The 23,869-nt window shown below is 41.1% G+C and overlaps 1 protein-coding gene and 1 long non-coding RNA gene across 3 annotated transcripts; both read right to left on the reverse strand.

Moving 5' to 3' along the window:
- Window positions 1-911: 911 nt before the first annotated feature.
- Window positions 912-1,658, reverse strand: LOC120436807. 2 transcript variants are annotated; one of them, XR_005610613.1, is made up of 3 exons: window positions 1,518-1,658; window positions 1,053-1,252; window positions 912-968 (listed from the first exon to the last, which is right to left on the reverse strand). It is a non-coding gene; the product is annotated as an uncharacterized LOC120436807 (long non-coding RNA). The 2 variants fall into 2 exon arrangements; XR_005610614.1 differs by having other exon boundaries at window positions 918-1,115; window positions 1,191-1,252.
- Window positions 1,659-20,894: 19,236 nt separating this feature from the next.
- On the reverse strand, window positions 20,895-23,496 carry LOC120436796 (E3 ubiquitin/ISG15 ligase TRIM25-like). Its single transcript, XM_039607661.1, has 2 exons — window positions 22,500-23,496; window positions 20,895-21,124 (listed from the first exon to the last, which is right to left on the reverse strand). Exons 1-2 carry the CDS (start codon window positions 23,289-23,291, stop codon window positions 21,107-21,109), a joined length of 810 nt encoding a protein of 269 aa, XP_039463595.1. The 5' UTR covers window positions 23,292-23,496; the 3' UTR covers window positions 20,895-21,106.
- Window positions 23,497-23,869: the final 373 nt, after the last annotated feature.

Here is a 23,869-nt window from a genome sequence, read left to right on the forward strand (position 1 = left end):
GAAGCCAAGTGGCCAGGCTCTGTTGATGACTCACGAATTTTTCGTGAATGTACACTGAGCACAAAATTTGGACATAGTGAGTTGAAAATACTTTAAAATATATAAAGACCAGTTGCTACAGGGACATTTGAACTGAAGTGTATCCTTCTGTCTTAGGAGAGTTCACTGGCTACTTGCTTGGTGATAAGGGGTATCCATGTTTACCCTATTTGCTTACCCCTTACCCTGACCCTGAACCGGGCCCACAGCAGCGATATAATCTGGCTCATTGCAGGACAAGAGCCAGAGCTGAAATGACTATTGGAATGCTTAAGGCCCGGTTCCAGTGCCTTCAAAGACTCAGGGTCACCCCAGAAAGGGCATGTGACATTATTGTGGCATGTGTGATTCTTCACAACATTGCCACAATTAGAGGAGAACACTGTCCTTCTGAACCAAACATCAGCAGTGATCCAAACCATGAACATCCTGACCCTCCCACGGACATACAAGATGAAGAGCAGTCAGAGACACCATATGTCACAATCATTTCCTTTGACCCATCACCTCAACATGTTGAAAGAAGAATAAACAGATTTTTTTGTTCAACTGGCTTTATTGGTCGCCTGTATTTCCTGTACACAAAGTATTAATAAGTATATTATTATGTTGTTCAAACACTGAAATAATTCGTCCATCTCTGACCACTTCACCCACCCTTAACTGATGTTCCAGCAGTAAAATCTCAATCTTGGTCTTTTGGATCTGCTGCTTGAAGTGTTCCATTTCAAGTCGCATTTTTTATTTTCTTGATCAAATAGGTCTTGTACAGCTGCTTTACAGGGAGCTATTGAAACACAGAAAATAGCATTGACATTCATAGTACATGCCTACTTAGGTTGGTTGTAAATCAGTGCTGAACATCTTACTGCGGAAAGGTTTGTTGGAGAAGTGGCTGGACCCTCTTCCTCTGCATTTCCATCATCACTCTGTTAGAGACATAGAAAGTCCATGGTTTTATTATAGTACCACATTTTATTCAATTGTTATATTTTCCATTGTAAGATGTAAACCTCATAAAGTGTCTCTGTTGCTTCCTCCTCTGTAACAGCTGTCAATGTTTCCTCATTATTTTCCTGTAGTAAAGAAATTAACAACATTGCTGTTCTACTGTAAACTCATATGATCTGTGGAGTATTAAGAGTACTCACAACTGCATGTTGGTCTGGCTCAACAGGAGGCTGCACCAGATGCAGTACACCATCACCATCAACTGATAGAATATGAGGTTTATACAGGTCACTTATAACTTACAAGGGACCAAATGGCAATTAACAAACATATACCAATCACCTTACACTTCATTGTCATTATGCTCTCAAAGACAACCAAGACTGAGGGAAGGCAAAATCAGTAGGAAAATAACTTCACTACAAAATAATTCATTATGGTAAAGAGTTTATCAAATGAATGAGTAGCACTGCAAAGGTGACTGTGAAGAAAGGATGTATGCACATCATGTATTATTTTGAATTTACCTCTTATGTAGGCACTTGTGTCTTGCGGGGTTATTGACTCAGAGGATGTCCCCGCAGAGATGCCTTCAGCCACAGGGCGCCCACTGTTTTGGCTGAGGGCCAACTGCTCAGCCTCTGTGAGTGGTGGTGGTGGAGGACCCCACCCTGTTTTTCGGCCTCCGCTTTTTTCTGTTGATTGGCTATAACAGGTCACATTTGAGCATACAGAGTAAGCAAATATGTACTTGTAATGTGCTCAGATAATTTCAATAAGTGCTTACAGAAAGAAAATTAATGTAGCCTCAAACTGCAATTGATTTACATGGGACAAACAGACCAAGCACTATGGCTCATAATACAATTACACCTTACCTGTTTGGACTATATTTTTATATTTCATTTTTACTTGCTGCCGGGAACATTTGGGGCCTGTTGGGTTGCACCTGCGCTCACATCACATCACAAAATAAAATGTATAAAATAAAAGATAAAATGAAATATAATAAAATAACGTGTTAAATGGGTGGAAATCCCTAGATCAATGTTTAAATTAACACTCACGCATTGACTCTGTCGGCTATGTTTTGCCATGCATGCTCCCTTTCTTTTGCAGCTGAGGGTGTGTGTTTTTTTCCATAAAATTTGCATGTTATCGGCATATGCTGCCATCAGAATTTCGGCCTCAAGCGCTGTAAAATACATTGACCGCGCCTTCTTTCCCTCCGTCTCCATGGTGACTCGCTTAATCTGTGCTCCACTAATCAGGGCTTTATGTATCCTCGTGCACGCGCTTAACTTGGGGTTAAAGCAACTCCGCGTTGATTGAACTAATTGTTATCAGCCTTTCTGAAACCGAATATTCCGAGTTGGACAGTTCGGGGTTACTCAACCCTGAGTATCATTTTTAACTCTGAGTTTTCTAAACCCGCTTTCTGAAACAGGGCCCTGGAGACAAAAGGACAAAACACAGATGATATCAGAGAGACGACAACAGGAGACTAAAGACAACACAAAGATGAGATAAACACAGACCAGATATGAAAAGGGGACAAACGTGAACACAAACAAGAACCAAAATCTAGAAACATAAGCAACAAAACTCAGAGGCTCTCAAAACCTGAACATAACTATTTCATAATTCTGAAGAATGAATAAAACGTCCAACAAACTCAAAAACCTGGGTCAAATACCAGGAGCATGACAGTCAGACATTAAACTTTTTCATTGAAAGGTATTCTGTAAAGTTCAGTTTTCAGATTCCACTTGGTGAGTCTCTTAAAAGCACCTGAAGGTAACTTCAGATTATCTTCCTGTTTTTAGGGCAGAATGATGGTCTTGTGTTATCAAACCTCAGGCTGGTGCCTCCAGTGTCCATGCATGCAGAAGCTTCTGGTTCATGTGTCAAACCATCCAAAACAGGAGTTTCCAAAGCTGCCGGGGTGCAGTCTGTTCAGTGTTTCATGTCATCCCTGCAGAGCCAGACAGGAGCACCAGGCCTCCTATTTTCAGTCAAGGAAGGTGAGACAAAACCAGTAACCATAGTGCTCTGTGTCAAATACTTTCTATTCTATTGTTTCTATTCTGTCACTGTGTGTTAACCCTGTGCAGGGTGAACTCTGCCTTTTGCCCAGTGAAACCCGAGGTTGATGGATGTTACTGAGTATTACTAATCATGTCACAGAATCTATAAGACAAACTCATTTTACACTGTGGGCCACTTACAGGTAACTTGGATCATAAGTGGGCCGGACATGTGAAGCTGCACGATTAATGTGTAAAATTACAGACAAGTTCTGTCAGTTGATTCCCCAGACTGTAAAATAAGCCTCCCTTTATCAGAAAAAAAATGTATTGATAAACAACATGTACAGGTACAATTTATACATTTCAAAAGATGTTTTGCAAAAATTAATAGGTAAGTGAAGTGATTATTTTGTATTAATTATAAAAACACGTTTGACATAAGTAGAAATTAATTACAAATACATTATGACTCCAGCCATTTTTTAACCTACAAAAATACCTTGCAGATAATTTTAGGCCCCTGCAGCTCAAAAAGGATGTCGCCTTATAGGAAAGTCTTATTTGGTTAATCTGTTCTTTTATTTTCTCAATAATCACTTCACCGGCTGGTCTAAGGAACTGATCTGTTTCATCCAGCCTTCAGTGCAGTACACACTCCAACATGCACAATGAAGCAAAGCACTAAAGAAAATCTGCAAGATTGAGATTTGAGGAAGCAGAAATAGAGAAAAACTATTCAAAACTATTCAAACAATTAACTCAGTCATTAAAATTGAGACAGATTAATTTTCTGGTTGTCAATTAACTGATTCATCTCATAATCATTTGAGCTATTCTGATGTTTTTGTTTTTATTGAATGAACTGAGTTTGACAGAGCAGGTGAATTTAAGTAAATACTTTCCATTTTCATGTATAAGCTTTAAACTGGAGATGTGCTGATAGGACTGCAGGAGAAAAGAGCTCGTCTGTAGTCTGTGGCTTCTGACTCTGACAAACTCTTTGTGCTCCAGGAAAAAACAGATGTTTATACCTCTGGAGTCCTCAGCAGGAACTGAAAGACTGAAGATTTCTTTCATTAAACTGAGCAGGCACTGAGTCGTCTCCAGCTACGGTACATTTCTCATCTGCTCTGAGCTGCTTCTCAAAAGCCTGCTGATGGATTAAATTTCCTTTAATTGTAGCTAAAGGCGCTGACTTTTTGTTGGATGCGACAGGCGCGATCTAAAGCGACTGTTGCAGTAAGCGCCTTTTATTTTCCATAAACCTGCAGGCGTTGAGCTGCAGCCGTCTGCAGAGGCACGCGGTCATGTTAAAGCTACATCTGATAAAATGAAGCGTTCACAGCAGCAGCATGGGGATGTGCAAAAGTCTCCTCAGCTTCTGCTTCAAAACCTTTAATACTCAGTGATAAAGTTTTGGTTTTTTTTTTTTTTGGACAGACTTAACTGGGGGAAAGAAAGAGGGAAAGAAAAACAGCGGAGAAGAGGGACGGGGAAAAAGGGCAAAAAACCAAAAACCAACAGAATAAGCAGACAAAAAAATACATATATCGATCATCTGGATCACCTGTTGAGAAAGAAAGAGAAAGCAAGCAGAAGAAAACGAGAGTAATAAACAACATCACAATGATCTATGGGAATATGACAGTAAATACTAAATGTTAGACATTATTGTGCAGCACGTAAGATCGACAGCGCACAGTGTGCTTTGAGGTAAGAGCCAAAGGGTGTAGTTTGTGTGTGATCACCCGTGTGTACACCTGTGAGCATGGACGCGCTTGTTTTTTAAAAGGTTCCTTCATGTAATGATCTGCTAGAGGGTGGGGGAGCCACTGCCCGTCCTCCAGGGCATGACGCAGGTATGGAGGAGATCAAAACTCCAGACATCCAGAGGCCCCCAGAACACAAGAGACCAAGGAAGACCAACAGAGGGGCAGCAGCGCACTGTCCCAGAAAGAGCTGAGGAGAGTCCCAGATGAGGGGTCACTCAGCAGCCGCGAGCAGAAGCCAGGGGTTGCAGTGGCGTGCCCGTGAGCTCCGCCGGCAGCCAGCTGTGCCTGAGTGACCGAGCCCGGGCCGAGGCCGAGGGCACCCGCCTCCCGGTGGCCCGAGCGAGCCCCAGGCTCCAGGCCCCGATAAGCAGCCGCCAAGGAGTGAGCCGGTGTGTACCTGGGCGCCCACCCCCGGACACAGAGAACCACCAACGCACCGATGTCTGAGGGCGTCTGCCACTGGCAGGGGAAGTGGTGGTGGGGAGACAGGCCTCCAAACCTTGGAGGGCCTGAGATGTCCCCAGAGAGGTGGCGTCTGATACCCAACCTGACATATAGACACAGACATACAGGCACACACAGATACAAACATCCATTCCCACCCTCATGCTCTCATATGCACTTACTCCACACTCAACCAACGTGGAGACAGACATAAAGAGACGCTGTACACACAATCACACTCCCCAAGTTTTATTGAGAAAGTGACTTCCCAAACTGGGTCACGTTCTTTTCTACTTTACGTACAGCTGCATGAAGAAAGTTATTTATGCTTTATTAAGTATATTTTACCGCTTTCTGATTGTAGCACAAAAACAGACTAAAGATAAAAAGAGTCATTTATGGGAAATGACAGAGACAGACACCTTTTTATAGGCTCACTGTATTATTATCAGTTAAAACCCAGCAGCACTGTCACCAAAGCACTTGCTCATAAAGGTCATATGATTGTTGGGGTTTTCTCTGTTTTCTGTATTATTGTAGGTTCTTTACTTTACAATAGAAAAGGCTTTGAGGCAACTGTAGTTGTGATTTGGTGCAATATAAACAAAACTGAATGTAATTGATAATGATTTGTAAAAAATCTTTAAAATATTTTTTAAGTTACTTAAAGAACATCAATCTCTAAGTAACAATTAAACTCCAGAAAGAAAAACAACATATTTTCAGTCGTCTGGCTCATCGTGACAGGTTTGATGAGCCCTGTGGTGTTCAGGTGTATAATGTGGTTGGAGGTGTGTACGCAGCAGCACCGAGGTCCTCAGCTGATTTGAATTTCAAATATCTGTCTTGGGCATAACTTTGTTTATGGCAGCCTGTGTGATTCATGCTGTATTCACCTTGCACGCTAAGGTGCTGGCCAATTAAATCACCAGGAAGGCCGATGAACACCCGCCAGGCTGCATAAAGTTTGATTAAAATCTGCTGCAGAACATAACTGTGAATTCTGACAGCCAATTTCACATGTTAGTGTTTCAGTCACTAAAGACTGGCAATAAATGGAAATGTCAAATGATTCATTACAAGGAGCTGCCAACTTTAGAGGCTGGTTAATCGTGACAAATCTTTTCCTTCACTCAGGTTAGCTAGTAGATTGTGGCTCAAGCAGTGAACACATGTTATCTCTATTCAGACTTCCCCAAGTGTTCTTTATTTCTTTGCTCTTGCTGTTTTCTTTTATTAAGCAGCTTTAATCTTGTTCCAGCTGTGGCCACAGTTTCCTCCAGTCCACATGCCAAAGTATCCTTGAACAAGATACTGAACCCCAAGTCCATCAGTGTGTGTGTGAATGTTAGCTAAAGCCCTCAGGCACAGATAGAAGTGCTGCATGAATGTGTGTGACTGGGTACATGAGACATGTAGCAGAAAGTGCTGTGAGTAGACAGGACCTATGCAAGTACGACACCATTTACAAACAACCAACACTTTTCATTTTCACTTATTTTTCACTTTCATTGTGTTTTTATTTTGCCAGGGTGCGTGCCTTATTTTCTCTCATCCAGTGTTATGTTGATTTATTCATCATTCAGTCTTATGCGGAGTTCAGGTCCAGAGATAATAATTGAGGCCAAACGCCACTTTTAAAATTGGGTATAAAACTTTCTTTTTTAATAAAAAGGGAAGTGATGCTAAACCAACCTTTAGTTATGCTGCTATCTCCTTAAATCTAGTGTTGATAGATATTTCCCAGGCTAACTGCTTGTTCGGTTCCCCAAAACAAACAACCACTGAGGCACAACTCAAAGTTAAAAATGTGCTCTGATGAAATGATCAGTTTGGCTGGACTCTCTGCTGTTGCAATAAAGTTTAATATCCAGCCATCCATGAAAATGAGGGTTTCTGGAGATTAGAGGATTTAGAAGTTAGTAGTAAAATAGCAACAAAAACATGGAAAACCATCAAACTTTGCATGAAATGTAAGGAAAGTTGTGTCTGGTCATTTATTTCTTTGTTGTAAAAATGCTTCTTGGCAACAAATCTTATGCCAGTTTACCTAATATGACATATGTAGTAGCAAATAATAAATAAATAATAACCTGTGGTATGGTTACACTTCTGATCCACATGCAACTATACAAACATGTCAGGATTATTATATTGACTGCTTGATCTACTGCAGTGACAACACTGAGGCCTCAAAGCCTTAATTCAAAGCATTGATTCAGAGCTGGAGTGATCCAGGTCTTGGGTACCAAAATCCCCCCAACCTACCACCAGTTTGCTTTCACTTTAAATTATAAGGAATATACAATTATGCTAAGAACATTTGTACTAAAAAATGAAACGTCTGGAGCATCTTATCCAATTTTTACATGACGCATCAACAAGATGAGGTTTCTTTAAACTTGTTCCTGTTTGTTGTGTTCAGGTCCCAGCTGAGTTGAGACAGCTGACTAAAAGAAAGAACAGATTACTTTCCAGTTACCCAGACGGCTCCAGCTTCCTCCTATAGGGAGAGCACCAGCTCCCTCATGCAGTGAAGCAAAACTATGAGCTTTGTGTCTCATTTTCTCTGCTGTGATCAACAATTCAGCTTTACAGAAGCAACTAAGTGAGTAAGAGTGAGTGAAAGACTCGCACTGTTTCAGAGAGAGAGCTCATTAAACTGTGAAAACAGTTATCAGAGAATATGAACTGACATGAATACATGGCACAAAAAACAGAAGGTGATATAAATGAATACTTGTCACATGCAAAAGAGTTATGGCAAAAAAAGGAACATGTCTCTCACTTCCTGTCACTGGGTCATTTCACCCAGCGTTTTGAGTTTTCTTGTGTTTTGATGTCATTTTGTATTATGTTTCATGTTTAAGTCGTCTTTGGTTAAGTTGATTCTCTAGTGCCGAGGTTGTTCCTGCTTAGATTTGTATTAGTTAGTATTTCCCCCCTTGTGTCTTTGCCCTCTGTGTCTCCCTCTGTGTGGCTGTGATTATCTTTGTTGTGAGTTCTTGTTTCCCTCATGTTTCATCCTGTGTTCCCCTGCCTGTCATGTTGTCCATGTTTCCCCAGTCATGTTCTCTGGGGCTGTCTCCAAATTCAGGGGTAGCATGCTTCGAAGGACCCGACCTACCCGGTCCACATAGGGCGGGTCCTTTGAAGGCCGGGGAGGCTGTTGTGAAATTGGACAGTGTTCTAGAATTCAGTAAAGTCTGCACTTCTGTGTTTTTCCGGTCTCTAGCGCCAAAGTGTGACAACTTTAAAATGGACCCAGAAATGTCGCAGTGACTGAATGATTGCTGGTCATTCGTGCACATTTATCATATTATATAAAATATGTAAAACAAATCTCTATGAAACTCATAGAAGAACATTTTCTGTTTCTGTTTATTTTCTACTATTCGTTTGATCCTGTAACTTATTTTTTATTTTTTATTTTTTTTGCCTGTCCCGTTTGGCTCTTTTGCCATCAGAATTATTTTCTAAAGGCGAAGAAAGATGCCCAACGGATTTACTTTACCAAATGGACCATCCCAGCCTTGCTGTAATGGTCCATTTGATTCACCTTTTATTGTTTATTTTATTTTTTATTTTCACTTGCTAGATACGGGACAGACTTGACTGAGGAAAAGAAAAGGGAGAAAGAAAGAGGGAAAGAAAAACAGCGGAGAAGAGGGACGGGGATAAAGGGCAAAAAACCAAAACCAACAAAATAAGCAGACAAAAAATACATATATCAATCACCTGGATCACCTGTTGAGAAAGAAAAAAAGAAAACAAGCAGAAGAAAAGAGAGCAATAGAATAAACAACATCACGATCATCTATGGGAATATAACAGTAAATACTAAATATTAAACATTATTGTGCAGCACGTAAGATCGACAGCACACAGTGTGCTTTAAGGTAGGAGCCAAAAAGGGTGTAGTTTGTGGGTGTGATCACCCGTGTGTACACCTGTGAGCATGGACACGCTTGTTTTTTAAAAGGTTCCTTCATGTAATGATCTGCTAGAGGGTGTGGGGGGCCACAGCCCCGTCCTCCAGGGCATGAAGCAGGTATGCAGGAGAGCAAAACTCCAGACATCCAGAGGCCCTCAGAACACAAGAGACCAAGGAAGACCAACAGAGGGGCAGCCGCGCCACTATCCCAGAAAGAGCTGAGGAGAGTCCCAGATGAGGGGTCACTCAGCAGCCGCGGAGCAGAAGCCAGGGGGGGTTGCAGTGACGCGCCCGTGAGCTCCGCCGGCAGCCAGCAGTGCCAGAGTGACCGAGCCCCAGGCCGAGAGGCTGAGGCACCCCGAAGTGGCCCGGCGAGCCCCAGGCCCGGCCCCGATAAGCAGCCACCAAGGAGTGAGCCGATGTGCACCTGGACGCCCATCCCCGGATACAAAGAACCACCAACGCACCGATGTCTGAGGGCGTCTGCCACTGGCAGGGGAAGTGGTGGGGGGAGATAGGCCTCCAAACCTTGGAGGACCTGAGATGTCCCCAGAGAGGTGGCGTCTGATACCCAACCTGACATATAGACACAGACATACAGGCACACACAGATACAAACATCCATTCCCACCCTCATGCTCTCATATACAATTACTCAACACTCACCCAACGTGGAGACAGACATAAAGAGACACTGTACACACGATCACACTCCCCAAGCGTACTCTAAGCCCCAGGTCTAGGTACCCTTGCCCCTGGAAGGGGAAACTGCACCCAGACCCAGGTAGTGTTACCCTTTTTCCCTGCGGATGGAGAAAAGCAGACTGCCCCGACTCGGCAGCAGCAGGGAGGCCCCACATTCCAGACCTCAGTCGGACGGCCAACTCCTCCTCCCAGCCCCCCCGCTCCAACAGGCCGCAGAGAACAGGGGTGTGTGAAGACTCCAAACCTCCTTCCGCCCGCTCATATGTAGTGTTGATGCATGTGTGTTCTAAGGTGCATTTAAAACCCAGGAGGGCATGGAGCTACCTGCCAGAGAGCAGCAGGTAAGCACATAGCCCCTCCTGATAGCCCTCGATGTCTACATGTATTTAAAATTGAGAAGTGGGCAACGACGCCAGGGGTGAGGTGTACACCCTGATGGTAATTTGGAGTCCGTGTAGCGTGCCCACCCCCAAGATCCTATATGTATGTGTAATGAGAGTGTGAGTAATGAGAATGTCTAAGTTGTGGGATAAAATTGAGGTACCGGCAGCCATTAGGGGACAGACGGGTGGATGCCTCCCCTGCACCCTGGTGACACACCTTTACCCCAAGGCCCTGCATGTGTGGGTGATTGTGATGGAGCGGGAAGAGGGAGGCAGCTGGAGATGGGGAGGGAAGGAAGGGAGGGGCAAGTGACCCTTCCCTGGGGCCAGCTCCCCCGCTGACCCCAGTCTAGAGAAATTTTCTTAGGGTGGCAAAGAAATCAAAAGGGGTGGCAAAATCAAAGCCTTTTTTTTTTCAAACACATATGACATATATATGGTTATATATGGTTAAAATAATTCAAATGCAGTAAGTATACATGTTTTTCATATAGTCTATAACTTAATTATTGTCTGTAGCCCACATAATTACACACTTTAGTTACATAAAACATGTGAGTTTTGATCTTATGTACTGTATAGCCTGTATAATAAATAAATATGTAGCCCAATGAGTATAATATCCAGAAAGCTACACAACATGGGGCGGTTCATTTACAAACACAAGTCTAACTTAAGTTTGACACTGTTTTTTGTTAGAAAACAATCACGTTGTTACAGCTTAAATTACACAAAATGTCAAAAATCTGCACTGTCATGAACAAAAATTTAAACCTAATTTTTCATGATTTGTTGGATTAACCCACTGAGGTCTGAAATACAACCAGCCATTTTTGACTCCTTTTGAGTTTACGTTTGTATTTCACCCTCAGATTGTTTCATTTTATTTTTTCCCCTTGCCTTGTTTGGTATCATTCTTTTCAGCTCAACTGAATTTAGTTGTTTTTTCACTGACATACTGCATTAGTATTACTGATCTGAAATCACACAAAGAACTTAAAATCCTGGAAGTATGTTTTTACTGTAAAAAAGCCCCAGACATGTTGAGTCAATTTTTATAACTTGAAATGTACATTTTGTAAACATATACAACTATTTATCTAAAAATGCAGCCAATACACCTGCTGTTTTTTTCCATTTTGTACAACCATTTAAAAATATTACTAAAACTAAAATGAGAGAACAATCAGGTGTCGCAATAAGATGCCCCACAAATTATGAGTGCCAGTAAAAAAAAAAAAAGTTTGTCCACCAAAAGACAGAGGAGAGCAGCACAGGGATAAACCTGCAGGCCTGACAACAGCAGGTGTATCACTCTGCTGGTTTTCTACTTAGTGACAGTGTTTACATTGCAAATGTGCCTTTGTGACATTCATTAGTGCCCTCACTGACACACAAAACAAAACGACTACACAACAGAACAACTACACACACTAAGTATACACTCCACACTAAACGTCACAAATCTCCCACATCTTAAAACTCTCTCTCTCTCACTCGCTCGCTCTGTCTCGCTGTCGTTACCGTCACTCCCCAAACTTTTCCCTCTTCCTAAACAACCAAGTCCTACGTGTTGACTTTTTTAAAAATTGGTCGACATGGTGCATTTTTTTCCCGATAGGAAACGTGGCTTTTTTTCCCTTTCTTTACTGTTTTCGCGCTGTCCTTAGAAAATGCTTAAAACACACACACACATAAACGTGATGACAGTATTTAGAAAAAAGCGTGGCTTATATATATTATCATAACTCTGGATTTACTGGCCTGTAATTAAAATTTAAAAACTTTGAAGCCCGAACTTTTAATGTGGGCTGAAATAGAGACTCAGTGTGGCTGCAGCTTGTTGCTATGTCAGCTTAGATCAGTCATGTGATTTGGAGGTGCAGCGTGTCCGTGACCACAGAGGGTTAATAACACTCACCTTCCTTCCATTTCCAGAGTGTAACATCCAACCACCTGTGTAAAAAGCGAAATTCCCATGGTGTTGTTCAAAATGTGCTCTGGCACAATCATAAGCATCGCTTGCTACTGAAAACTAGAAAAAAGCCGGTCCTGCTATGGGCTGAACCATTTGTTAATGGTGGAGGGGGAGAACACTATGCAATATATTCAGTTTTAGCATTTATATTCACTGTTGACTGTAACTACACTCAAACTGTTAATGTTATCTTATTTTAATAAACAACACTGTCATATGCAAAACTGGGGCGGCACTTGGGGTGGCAAGGGATCATTTTAGGGTGGCACTTGCCACCCCATGCCACCCTTCTAGATCCGCCCCTGTTGATCAATGCCATGAGCTTCAGTGTTCCTGGTGTTTCTTAAATGAAGCCTCTCTCAGTGGGTCAACAGAACTTCTGGCACAGGACAGCTGTGATGAAAGAAAGGGAAGAAGTTTCTCCAAACCTCTGGACACAGGAAAACCAGCTTAGTCCTGATGGTCTCCCTCACTAGTTTCTCTCCAGGGTGAATGTAGCTGTTGATATAATATGGACTCTATTATTAAATGAAAAGAACAAATTAGACTACACTACTGAAACCTTCTGCTGATGTTTTTAAAGTTTCCATGTTACCAGGCTGTAGAGAGCTCTGAAGATTTAAACAGTTTTAGATCCATTACACTCACAGTCTTATGTTAAAATCTCAAAGGACAGCATTACATTTTTGATATTAACAGTAACTCTGGGCTTCTGTAGAGTGTGCAGACGATCTCATCGCTGTCTAAAAATGGATAACAAAACCTAAGAAGTGCTGAATCCCTCAATAATACAGACTATTAGAGTAACAGGTGTGTAGCATCGCTAACTAGCTAGCAACAAGCCTCCAACACAGTGCGTATGCTAGCGGCTAATCTAGCAAACGAATTAACAACAGAGTGATTTTAGAACTATAACATGATAAGCTGTGTGTCTTTTTTTATAACAGTGACATGGTTGTATTTATCTTAATTAAACAAGTCGTCAGTCACGGTAAACCAGCGAAGAACTCGAGCAGCCGAGCTACGTAAAAAATGTAGAGGGGCGTCTTTGCGGTCACGTCCAGCGGGTGTCTGGGCGGGAGAGTTACACAGTCGCTCAGCCTCAAGTCACTACTGCGCCGACTCTGGCTCCAAAAATGCAAGATGGCAGCCTCCACAAGCGGGGTGTTTTGGCTTAATTTTTGCACAATGGGAGGAGGCGGTGTCGCGTCGTCCATGTTTTCTACAGTCATTGGTCACGAGGATAACTGTCACAACTTAGAAGTAGGTTTGCAGGAGACCCTCCCCCATGCGTAGCTGTAAAAGTAAGACAACCAGAGGCCAATGGCCCAGTGGAAACTGGCCAAATGGAAGTAGAGTGGGGGTCTCAGTGCTTGTAATCTGTTAACTATGTTTTGTAGAGGAGCTTGGTGTAGCTTGGGTGAGGGGAGATGGACTGGCAGGAAGTCACATGCAGAGAGACAAATACACATATGCACACACACAGGTACGCGCACATGCAGGCACTTACATGCTCGCACACGCACAGTGTTTTGGGATTACGACACACCATGTGGGTTTTACGATGGGGGGTTGCTTCTCTGTTTGTAACAGACAAACAGTTGAGATTTTGCAGAGGAATTGCCGGGCCCTGTACATCTCCGTTCTAGAAGGCATGAGTGAAGATGAATAAAGGATTTGTGAGGTAACTACTGAGTTCCGGTGTCGTCTGTGGAGGCCTAAGAACTGGGGTGAAACTGCTAAACGCAACACATGTTAATAGCGCCTTAAGATTTATATCATAGTTTATAATATAGCATGTCTATTTAGGAAAAAGCCTATTTATTTTAGTATAATGGTGTACAATTCTTACCTTTGTCCATAGAAAGTCCACATGAGTCCAGATTTCCAAGGGCACAGCTCACATGGGCGTTGTCTGTGATAGAAGTTATCCAAGTTAACTTTAGCTAACCAAGTCAGACACTGAGCACCTGGATCGATGCACGTCAGACTCTGGGAAGCACCCATCATGCCTCTGAAACTAAAAAGCGGTCGTTCATCAGCTGTACAGATGATACTTAAAAACTGCAAAACATGCCCTGGGGGACGGGGCTATGGGCCTCCACACCCTCTAGCAGACCGTTACATGGGAAACCTTTTTGTATACAAGCGCGTTGATCCACACAGGGTGTGCACACGGGTGTTCACTGTTCGTGAGACATAAACTACACCTTTCTTAGCTGCTACTTCAAAGCACATTGTGCGCTGTCTGTCCTGCGTGCTGCACAACAACTTTCAATATTTAGTATTTACTGCTGTTCACACTTAGCTAGATTAACGTGATGGTGTTGTGTTTAGTATGTTGCTTTGTTGTTGTTTTTTTTGTTGTTTTTTTTTTTGCTTGTCTTCTCCTTTTTCTCTCAACAGGTGATCCAGGAGATTTTTTTTTCTTTCTCTTTGTCTTTGTAAGTGCCCTTTCTCACTGTCCCTTTTCCCTTCTGTTTTCTTTTCCTTCCTCTCTTTCTTTCTCCTTTCCTATCCCCCAGTCATGTCTGTCCCATCTGTAACAACTGAAAATAAAATAAATAAAAATAACAAAGTTTGATCAAATGGACCAATACGGCAATGCCATGATGATCCATTTGGCAAAATAAATCCATTTGGTATCCTTGTTGGTCTTCAGACAACAATTCTGACGGCTTAAGAACCAAATGGGACAGGCAAAAATAGAAAAAAAAAAAAAAATAAAAAAAAAATAAAAACTGCAAAACAAACTGTCTTGATGATGAAAATAGTGGGTCTGCCCAGGTGTTTCCCTGATGAGCATCCATAATAAAGACAAAAACACAACTTTATTTACCTTTGTCATTTTGGCTAAACACAATTTTACATATATGATCATAAAACAGGACACAGAAACTGTAATTGCGGACCTCAAATCAAATGTATATGTAGACTGAGTCTGTATTTTATGTTTGCTTTTATATCTAATCTTTGCCCTCAAACCTTTAAACACCAGCGAGTCTGCAGCTGAGGAAATAAAAACTCAAACCGTCGGAGCAGGTTTGATCGTTTCGATTATTTATGAGCTGGAAGTGCCACATTTTCACTCAGTCTTTTATTTACAGCATGTTTTAAGTGTAAAGCCTGCTGTCAGCTCCTAAAATCATTGTGCAAACAGTGCGTCGCATTGTCACAGGAACATGCATGTATTAATTTTGGGATTCATTAATGTGTAAATGTTGTTCTGTTTGTTTCTAATCTGCTGCTGAGTCTTTTACTCTGATGGAAATGCAGATAACACAGAACACGCAGGAACATCTGTTCAACCAATCACATTGAACCCACTTTGATCTGCAACAAACTGAAGCGTTCATCTCTTTTACAGCAGTGTTGAGTTTAACTGATATATTTTTGTGTTCTTTATACTGCAGATTTTCACGTCTCTGGAATAGCTGGCACTAATAAGGATGATTTTTTGTAAAAGAATATCGATATGACCCATGAATTAGATCGTTGATGACCATTAGATTAGTTTGACACACTTTCATGTGCCCGCACTGGGAAACCCTGGGTTAAGTTAGAGAGCTGATAACCAGCTTCGTGTGACCGTTTATCCTGGTCCCAGAGTTAGGGTCAGTGATTCCAGATAACAGAAAGATATCCTTAATATACTGATGTTACTCCGTGTATACAGGGCTCTAGACAGCAGCTGGACTGCCTGTTTACCCTCATGATTAATATTCACAATGAAAATATTAGTTGAACATTGTGAAGTCTGTATGTGTTTCATAGTGTCGAACAAGCTTCGTACAGTTAAACCTAACAGTTACTACATGACGGAAACACAGCAGAAATTTCTGGCACAACTTGACCTACTTCCAAGGTGCATGGAGAGGATGAAAAAGTCACAACACAGGAAGTCCAGCAACACTCAAAGGGAAGAGGAACAACTTTATTGACTGACCAACGGGTATCGGCTTATGGCCTTCATCAGGGTCATGGTCACACAGGTCACGCTGATTACTGAACAAAAAGCACAAAGATCAGATGTTTATCAGATTTATTTGCTCTCTTTCCTCTGTTTTTAATATTAGTTATAAATTAGAATTGGTGACTGAAACAAGTATGACACATACGAACATCAGGAGATAAAGAACCGATAGATACAACCTCAGTAAATGAAGTCAGTGTTCAACCTCCGAGAGGTGACAGTCAGCGGGGGTTATGACAGTTGTGTACTGGGATCAGCGCTTTGTCGGCGGTATAACAGCTGGACTGCTTGCGAGGTGAGCGGGTCTATCACAGGCTTTGCCATGAGACTGGGCTGGGCAGACATCTCCAAAATCATCGAAGCACTTTTGCAAAGAGACTCCATCTTGACAAACTGACCAGATATCTGAAGATTAAACCACTACATTCTCCAAAAAAAAAATTAAATGCGATTTGGTGACACACAAACAGGGTTTTCAAAGTACAGTTCAGTTATTTTCTACAGGTTCGCAGTTGTTGTTAACAAACGTCCACTAAAAAAGAACGCCACCAGCCCAAAGCAATGGTTTTGATTCGATCAGAGTTTACCCCTGCCCTCACTTTGATGGGCGAGGCTGACAGATAAAGTAAGTTAATGAAGACAACCACAAGGTCACGAATGCCAAAATGAATTAAATAAATACATAATTAATTAATTAATTAAATGTTTCATTAATTTAAAATATTTAAATAAATAAATAAATAATTTATTAAATGTTTTTAATGAAATTAATGGGCATTTATTTAATATTTGAAATATTTGTTTAATGAATTAACTCCAATTTTCATTAATGTAACATTTATTTAATTATTTAATGGTGTATTTAATGAATTCATTTTGGCACTCCTGGCCTTCCTTGCACTTCATGACACTTTATAATGTTAGTTTCTTCCCAAACTTTGGGAATGAGGCATGGGAACAAGTGTCTCCAATAAATCAAACTAATTTTTACATGCGATTGTTCTACATAATGGGATTATAGATTATTTGATTTAATATTTTAAATTTTGCCTGTGAATACAATCACAGTGGATTTAAAATCCTAACATGAATATGTAATTCATGTGAAGATATTTGGCTTGAATTTGAGGGATTTAACAAAACTTTTGCATTACATTTTTTTAAAAGTTAAAAAATAAACCTGTAGACCCAAAGCTTTTCTCACTGCAGTTGTATTGTGCAGTTACAGCAGCATCCACAGTTTTGTAAAATTTTGGTGAATTGTTGTATTGTTTGGTTCCGTTATTTAAATTTGAAAAAAAAAAGTTATTATCCATTAATATATGATCTGTTTTATTGTATTTATTAACAGTGCGAGCAGTTCACTCATTCATTACAGAGACTACACCCTCATGAAGTCTGTTTCTGATGAATTGGTCAGAAACATTCACCAGTGGCCTCCTGGAGGTGATTTTGTAGCTCTGGCAGTGCTCATCTCGTTCGTCCTGACACAAAGGAGCAGATACGGGTCCTGCTGATGACTTAAGGACATTTAACGGCCCTGTCCAACACTTTTTTTTTATAGTAACTTCCTGTTACTTGGAATCTCCTCCATGCTCTTGAGACTGTGCTGGGAGTCAAAGCAAACCTTCTGACAATGGCATGTATCGTTGTGCCATCCTGGAGGAACTGGACTACACGTGAAAACTCTATCCAGGTATCACCTCATGCTATCAGTAGTGACTTGATGCTACATGAAAGTGTTTTTATTTTTTGAGTAGTGCATTTAAAAAGCAAAAAAGAATTCTGTCAAGAACCAAACTAAATGTAAACTCAAGTTCAGGACACCAGAATAAAAGTTCAACAGGTGTATTAAAGCCACAAACAATCAGCAAAGACTGAATTATGAATATTTTGGTGTCTTCTTTCTGAGTGGGGCAGGCAGGTGAATCCAAATAGATTTCCTTCATGTGTTTCTCTGCACAGGTTAGCAAATATGAAGAAGCTCAGAAGAGAAACACTTAAGTCTAAAAGAGAAAACTGAATTTCTCATAAACCCCAAAACACAGAACATGATGGTCAAACTACACGACCAAAGTAGGAGCAACAATCTGGCAGCAACTGAGAGAAATCTTTAGCCTTGAGTAGTGGATGAGTCATCACAGATATGTGATTACTGGTGATGGGTTGTATCGTGCCGATGCTTCAGACCGTGTGTCGAGAAATCTTGAAACTCCTCAGTTCCAGGATCCTTAGTTTGTGGTTTTTTTTGGCCGTGTGATGTCACCAATGATGTTTGAAGCCTTGTTGCTTCAGGAAGTGTTTCGAGTATTGGTGCGATTTCTGAACATACAAATAGCTCAATGGATCCACTGACACTCTGTGGGTTAGTGTGGGCGATTTGTTGGTTTGTGGATGATAAAGAGGTGAATTGTGTTAAACTGCTGCTTATTTTGATGGAGCCTGTCAGAAAGAGAAAGTTCCCCCACGTGGGAACATTTTGATCTGATTTCTCCCAATAAGGTAAATACACTTTCATCAGTATTATTACATTTATTTCATTTTTGTTATGCAATGGACTATATATTTTATCAGGTTCCATTTTATTGTCATGTTACACAGCCTCAATACACCAAACAAAAACTGAAATTGTATTTATATGAATGATACATGCATTTAAGATGAATTTATTTCTTTTACGTGGCAGTCATTCCCACGACTGCATTCTTACAGGAGACTTTGGAGTGTTTTACAAATTGATCAAAAGGTGGAGAGAAAGATAAAACAGTAGCTTGGCACAAGAGAGCAAGGAGAAAATGACAGCTTCTGTTCCACTGCTGTACATAAACTGTACTTACTGATGAAAACTTCCCACAGGACCTTCAGTCATTTCTGACAGGAAGTTTATGCCCATCCTTTAATACTTATGGATGAGGTAACATCCAGGCAGCAGTCACATGCAGGTTTGTGCTCTACTTGCATAAGGTGATCTCTGCACATCCAGAATAAGCTCACCTCATGGACCTGAAACTTTCCTGTCCATAATGCTCTCCAAGGCACATGATCTCACATGTGAGGTAAACCTAAGCAGCTCCTTAGACTACCATGAGCTGGATGACTGAGAACCTGCACAGACATCTGTGAGGTAAACACATTTTTCTGTGAGCATAATTATGTCAACTCTAGGTTTCATGTGCTGATTCAGGTGCTTTACATTTATTCTGTTTTAGAGCAGGTGGAGAGGGGGAACCAGATGGGAGCAGGTTCCACTTTGGGTCAGGAAGTGGAATAAGTGATTACCTTTTTGTCTCAGCTCGTCATCACCGTCACCGTTACTGTTTCAGTGCAGCCAAATTCATGATGTAACTGACATGATTTTCTCTGGTTGTTATGAACAAGTCTAACACTGTGGTTTAAATGTGGCACATAGGCTTAAAAATCACAGAGCGACTGCTGAATCTTCTGCTCTAAACATGAACTCTGAACTTTGTGATGCTTCAGGAGGAAAACTGCTTCAGTTATTCTCTCAGATTAGTTTCATATTTTCTGCATCAGATTTGAGTGAGATCCTGGAATGAAGACAGAAGAAAAGACAGTCTTGCATTAGTTTGTATTCTTATGACTTCAAAAAACGAGGGAAAAATCTCCCTGAAATCCACAATTCCTTTTTGTTATTTCTTAGTGTGTGACGTATTTTATTGCCTTTATGATTGGTGCAAACAGTTTCCTGATTCATAATGGAAATAGATTTTAGACACAGGAGGAACACGCAGTGATCAGCAGGAGCAGCTTGGAGTCCAGTCTTCTTCACACTGAGGAGGGACATATATGCAGGAACAGTTGTCATAACTGTTACAACCACCAGATGGCGAAAGAGTCCCACTGCAACTTTAAGCCATGAAGGATGTGTCTTGATGTTTGCTTGTGATAAATCTGCTTTATGTGAGTCTTTTTCAGAGAGTAACAGTAATATGTCTGATTATATGTCTTTAATCAGTAAAGTCTCACTTTGCTAGAAATAAATAAATAATAAAATTGTAAACATGCAGCTGTATGTTAGAGGTCAAAGGGTCCTTAAGTCTTCTGTAAATTGACGGGGATCAAATGAAGGACACAAGTATCTGTTCTTACTCTAATAAATGCTGCTTTAATATCCAACAGACTATTTTCCTTCCTCATCAGCAGTAAACAGCTCGACTCCGTCTGTGCATTTGTGTCCTCCATACTTGTTCACACAGACATCTCAGGCTTGATGCCACGATGCAGTGTAGAAACCTGACAACCCTCTGACTCATGTTCAAATGTTCAAGGACATTTCTCAGGATCATGTATGACCCCTTTTTGAAATTTGGATGTTCATTAATAATATTTGTGTTTCTGGGTCATTTTTGTGGAGACTTCTGTCCAACGTAGTGTCCAAATGAAGCCTGAAGCTTTTCTTCAGCCTCTTGTCAGATGGTCAGCAACAAAACTCTGTTCCAACCAATGTCTGATAAGAGATGAGACACAGCAGCTGAGCAAATGATCATTTCATGCTGAAGACATCCTCAGACAGAATTAAATACATACATAAACACAGCCTGGTGCCAATAACACAGCTAATGACACTGCTGTATCACTGGCTTTACTGATTAAAGACCATATCTGAAGGAAATCTTTGAACACAACAGAAAGTGACCTTTTAAACCTGCGACACTGATGCTGCATTCAAGGACCATTACAAACATCTGAAAGGACTTAAGAACATGAAGAAAATGTGACTTGTTTCTCTGTAATGAAGCTGTTTTAGTGAAGAAAGTTGAAAGGTCACAGAGCGACTGCTGAATCTTCTGCTCTAAACATGAACTCTGAACTTTGTGATGCTTCAGGAGGAAAACTGCTTCAGTTATTCTCTCAGATTAGTTTCATATTTTCTGCATCAGATTTGAGTGAGATCCTGGAATGAAGACAGAAGAAAAGACTTTGTTCAAAGTTTGATTTATAGTCAAACCTTCCAGTTTATTCACACAATAAAACATCAACACAATATATGAATTCATTCATTAAAATCACAGTTTTTCCTCATTCGTTTGATGATTTTGACAAAAACAAACACAAACACACACACATGGTCTGCCATACTCATAAAGAGAAATGTCGACATTTTTCAATACAAATATTCCAGAAACATTTAGAGGATAGAGAAGTTTACATTTTCATGTGGAGAAATATTTTAGTAAATCAAAACGATGATGAGCAGTGATAGCCTCCATAAACAGTCACAGGAAAGATCTCCTTTAAAAACTCAGAAACATCAAGAGAACAACTAGAAGATGTGGAGGTACCACCCATAATGTTTGACTGACAGCTGATCTCTGTGCAGAAATGATGGAGAGAAAATAAAATGAAACTAACAGATTTAAACCCACAATATGAAAGACTTCAGTCTATTTCACTTTAATCAACTCAGCAGTGGATCCACAATCATCATCATAATCATTGTAAACCAACAGTCCAGCATAGAGCGGCTGAGTGAATGTGGTCTGGACTCTGTGGAGGAGAGTCATGGTTTCAGAGACGCTGTAGAAGGACAAAATACCTGCTCTGTGATCCAGGTACACTCCTACTCTGGAGGAACGAGGACCTGAGACACGAGTTTGGATGTTGTTGTACCGAAATGTATAACTGTTGTTGTCACAATATAATGACCAAGATTTGTCATTACGTCCAAATAAACATTCATTTCCTTTTCTGCTGATACTCTTGTATGCGACTGCTACATCAACTCCTCTCCCTCTCCACTCCACCTCCCAGTAACAATTTCCAGTCAGACTCTCTCTACTCAGGACCTGCTGCCACCATCCAGTGAATCTGTCTGGATGATCAGAATAAGACTGTTGTAGTTTTATTAATGTTGCTTTTCTGTTCCCCCCGGTTAATAACAGCCATCTGTTTGCTGTCTTTGGATCCAGTGTAATTTCACATGAATATTTTAAGAATCCAGCTCTGGTCTTTGGCTCTGGTGGATCTGACAGTAAAACATCCACTTCAGTGACTGTCAGTGAGATGTTTGTCCATTCCTCTCTCAGAATGTCCTGTAGTTTATCTCTGACCTCTGACACAGCTGCTGTCACATCCTCAAAGTAGCTCAGAGGACGGATATTGATGCTGCATGAGTCTGTAGACTCACTGAGTGCTGACAGTGAGGGGTAGTTGTGTAGAAACTGGATGTGATCCTCTGTGTGTGAGAGCTGCTTCAGCTCAGCATCTTTCCTCTTCAGCTCAGTGATCTCCTGCTCCAGCTTCTCCTCAAGCTCTTTGACTCGACTCACTTCAGTTTCCTGCTGGGATCTGATCTGCTGCTTCACATCAGAGCTTCTTTTCTGGATGAGATGGATCAGCTCAGTGAAGATCTTCTCACTGTGCTCCACTGTTTGATCAGCAGACTGATTGATGGCCTCCACCTCCTGTTGAAGCAGCTTCACATCTTTCTCTCTGTCCTGAATTCTCTGCTGGATGTTTTGTCGACTCACCTCCAGCTCTCTCTGAGTCTCAGTCCTTTCTGCTGCAGCTGAGACTGTGTCGTGGCCTTTATGTTCATCCACAGGGCAGAGATAACAGATACTCTGCTGATCAGTACGGCAGAACATCTTCATCACCTCATCATGACGAGAGCAGATGTTCTCCTGGAGTTTCTTGGAGGGCTCCACCAGCTTGTGTTTCTTGAATATAGGTGAATCATAATGAGGCTGAAGGTGTTTCTCACAGTAAGATGCCAGACAGACTAAACAGGACTTGAAGGCTTTCATTTTTCTTCCAGTGCAGACATCACAGGCCACATCTTCAGGTCCAGCATAGCAGTGATCAGCAGGAGCAGCTTGGATTCCAGTCTTCTTCAGCTCCTCCACTAAATCTGCTAACATGGTGTTTTTCACCAGTGCAGGTGTCAGTGTGAAAGTCTGTCTGCACTGAGGGCAGCTGTAGATTTTCTTGTTTTCTTCTTCATCCCAGTGGGTTTTAATACAGTCCATGCAGTAGCTGTGTCCACAGGGAATAGCCACCGGATCCTTCAGTAGATCCAAACAGACTGAACAGCAGAATTTTGTTTGGTCCATTTGATTCATGTGCTGTGCCGTTTCACCGTCTCTCAGTGACTGTCAGACAGTTTGACTTCCTCTGAACAGAAACAACCTCTGTGCTCTGAAGGGAAACAGATCTCTGCTCTTGTTCACCTCCTACAGGAAATGAGGCTCACCAGCAACTGCATTTACACCATGTTGTTTAGACCCATCCTGATACAGACACATCTGTGAAGGGAGGCACTAAAGAAATATTCTTACAGAGCGACCAAGAGCCAATCACACGATGCAGGGTGTGGTATGTTTGAATACAACATGCAGTAAGAAGTCTGACCCAGTTAAACTTTAATAGTTTAACTTTACTTGGATGTTTGAAATGTCACAGTCAACACTCAGCGAGTTCATTTTATATTTCAAAAAGTTCAGCAAAGTTTAGGATGCTGTGATGAATAAAAATAAATGACACTTTATATTTTGACATTTTCTAATCTGAGTTCATTCTCACACTTACAGAATGATGCATGGGAACAACTGACTCCACTAAACCTATGTTCAAATGAGATTATGATCATTAAATAGTAACAAATATTTAAATTTAGCAATAACAAATGCAGATCGGTCCA

The sequence above is a fragment of the Oreochromis aureus genome, unplaced genomic scaffold, assembly GCF_013358895.1.
Source record: "Oreochromis aureus strain Israel breed Guangdong unplaced genomic scaffold, ZZ_aureus HiC_scaffold_23, whole genome shotgun sequence".
NCBI lineage: Eukaryota > Metazoa > Chordata > Actinopteri > Cichliformes > Cichlidae > Oreochromis > Oreochromis aureus.

What these genes read in the sequence shown, in the direction of transcription:
- LOC120436796 (XM_039607661.1), bottom strand. Translation starts at nt 23,291, where the DNA reads ATGAATCAAATGGACCAAACAAAATTCTGCTGTTCAGTCTGTTTGGAT.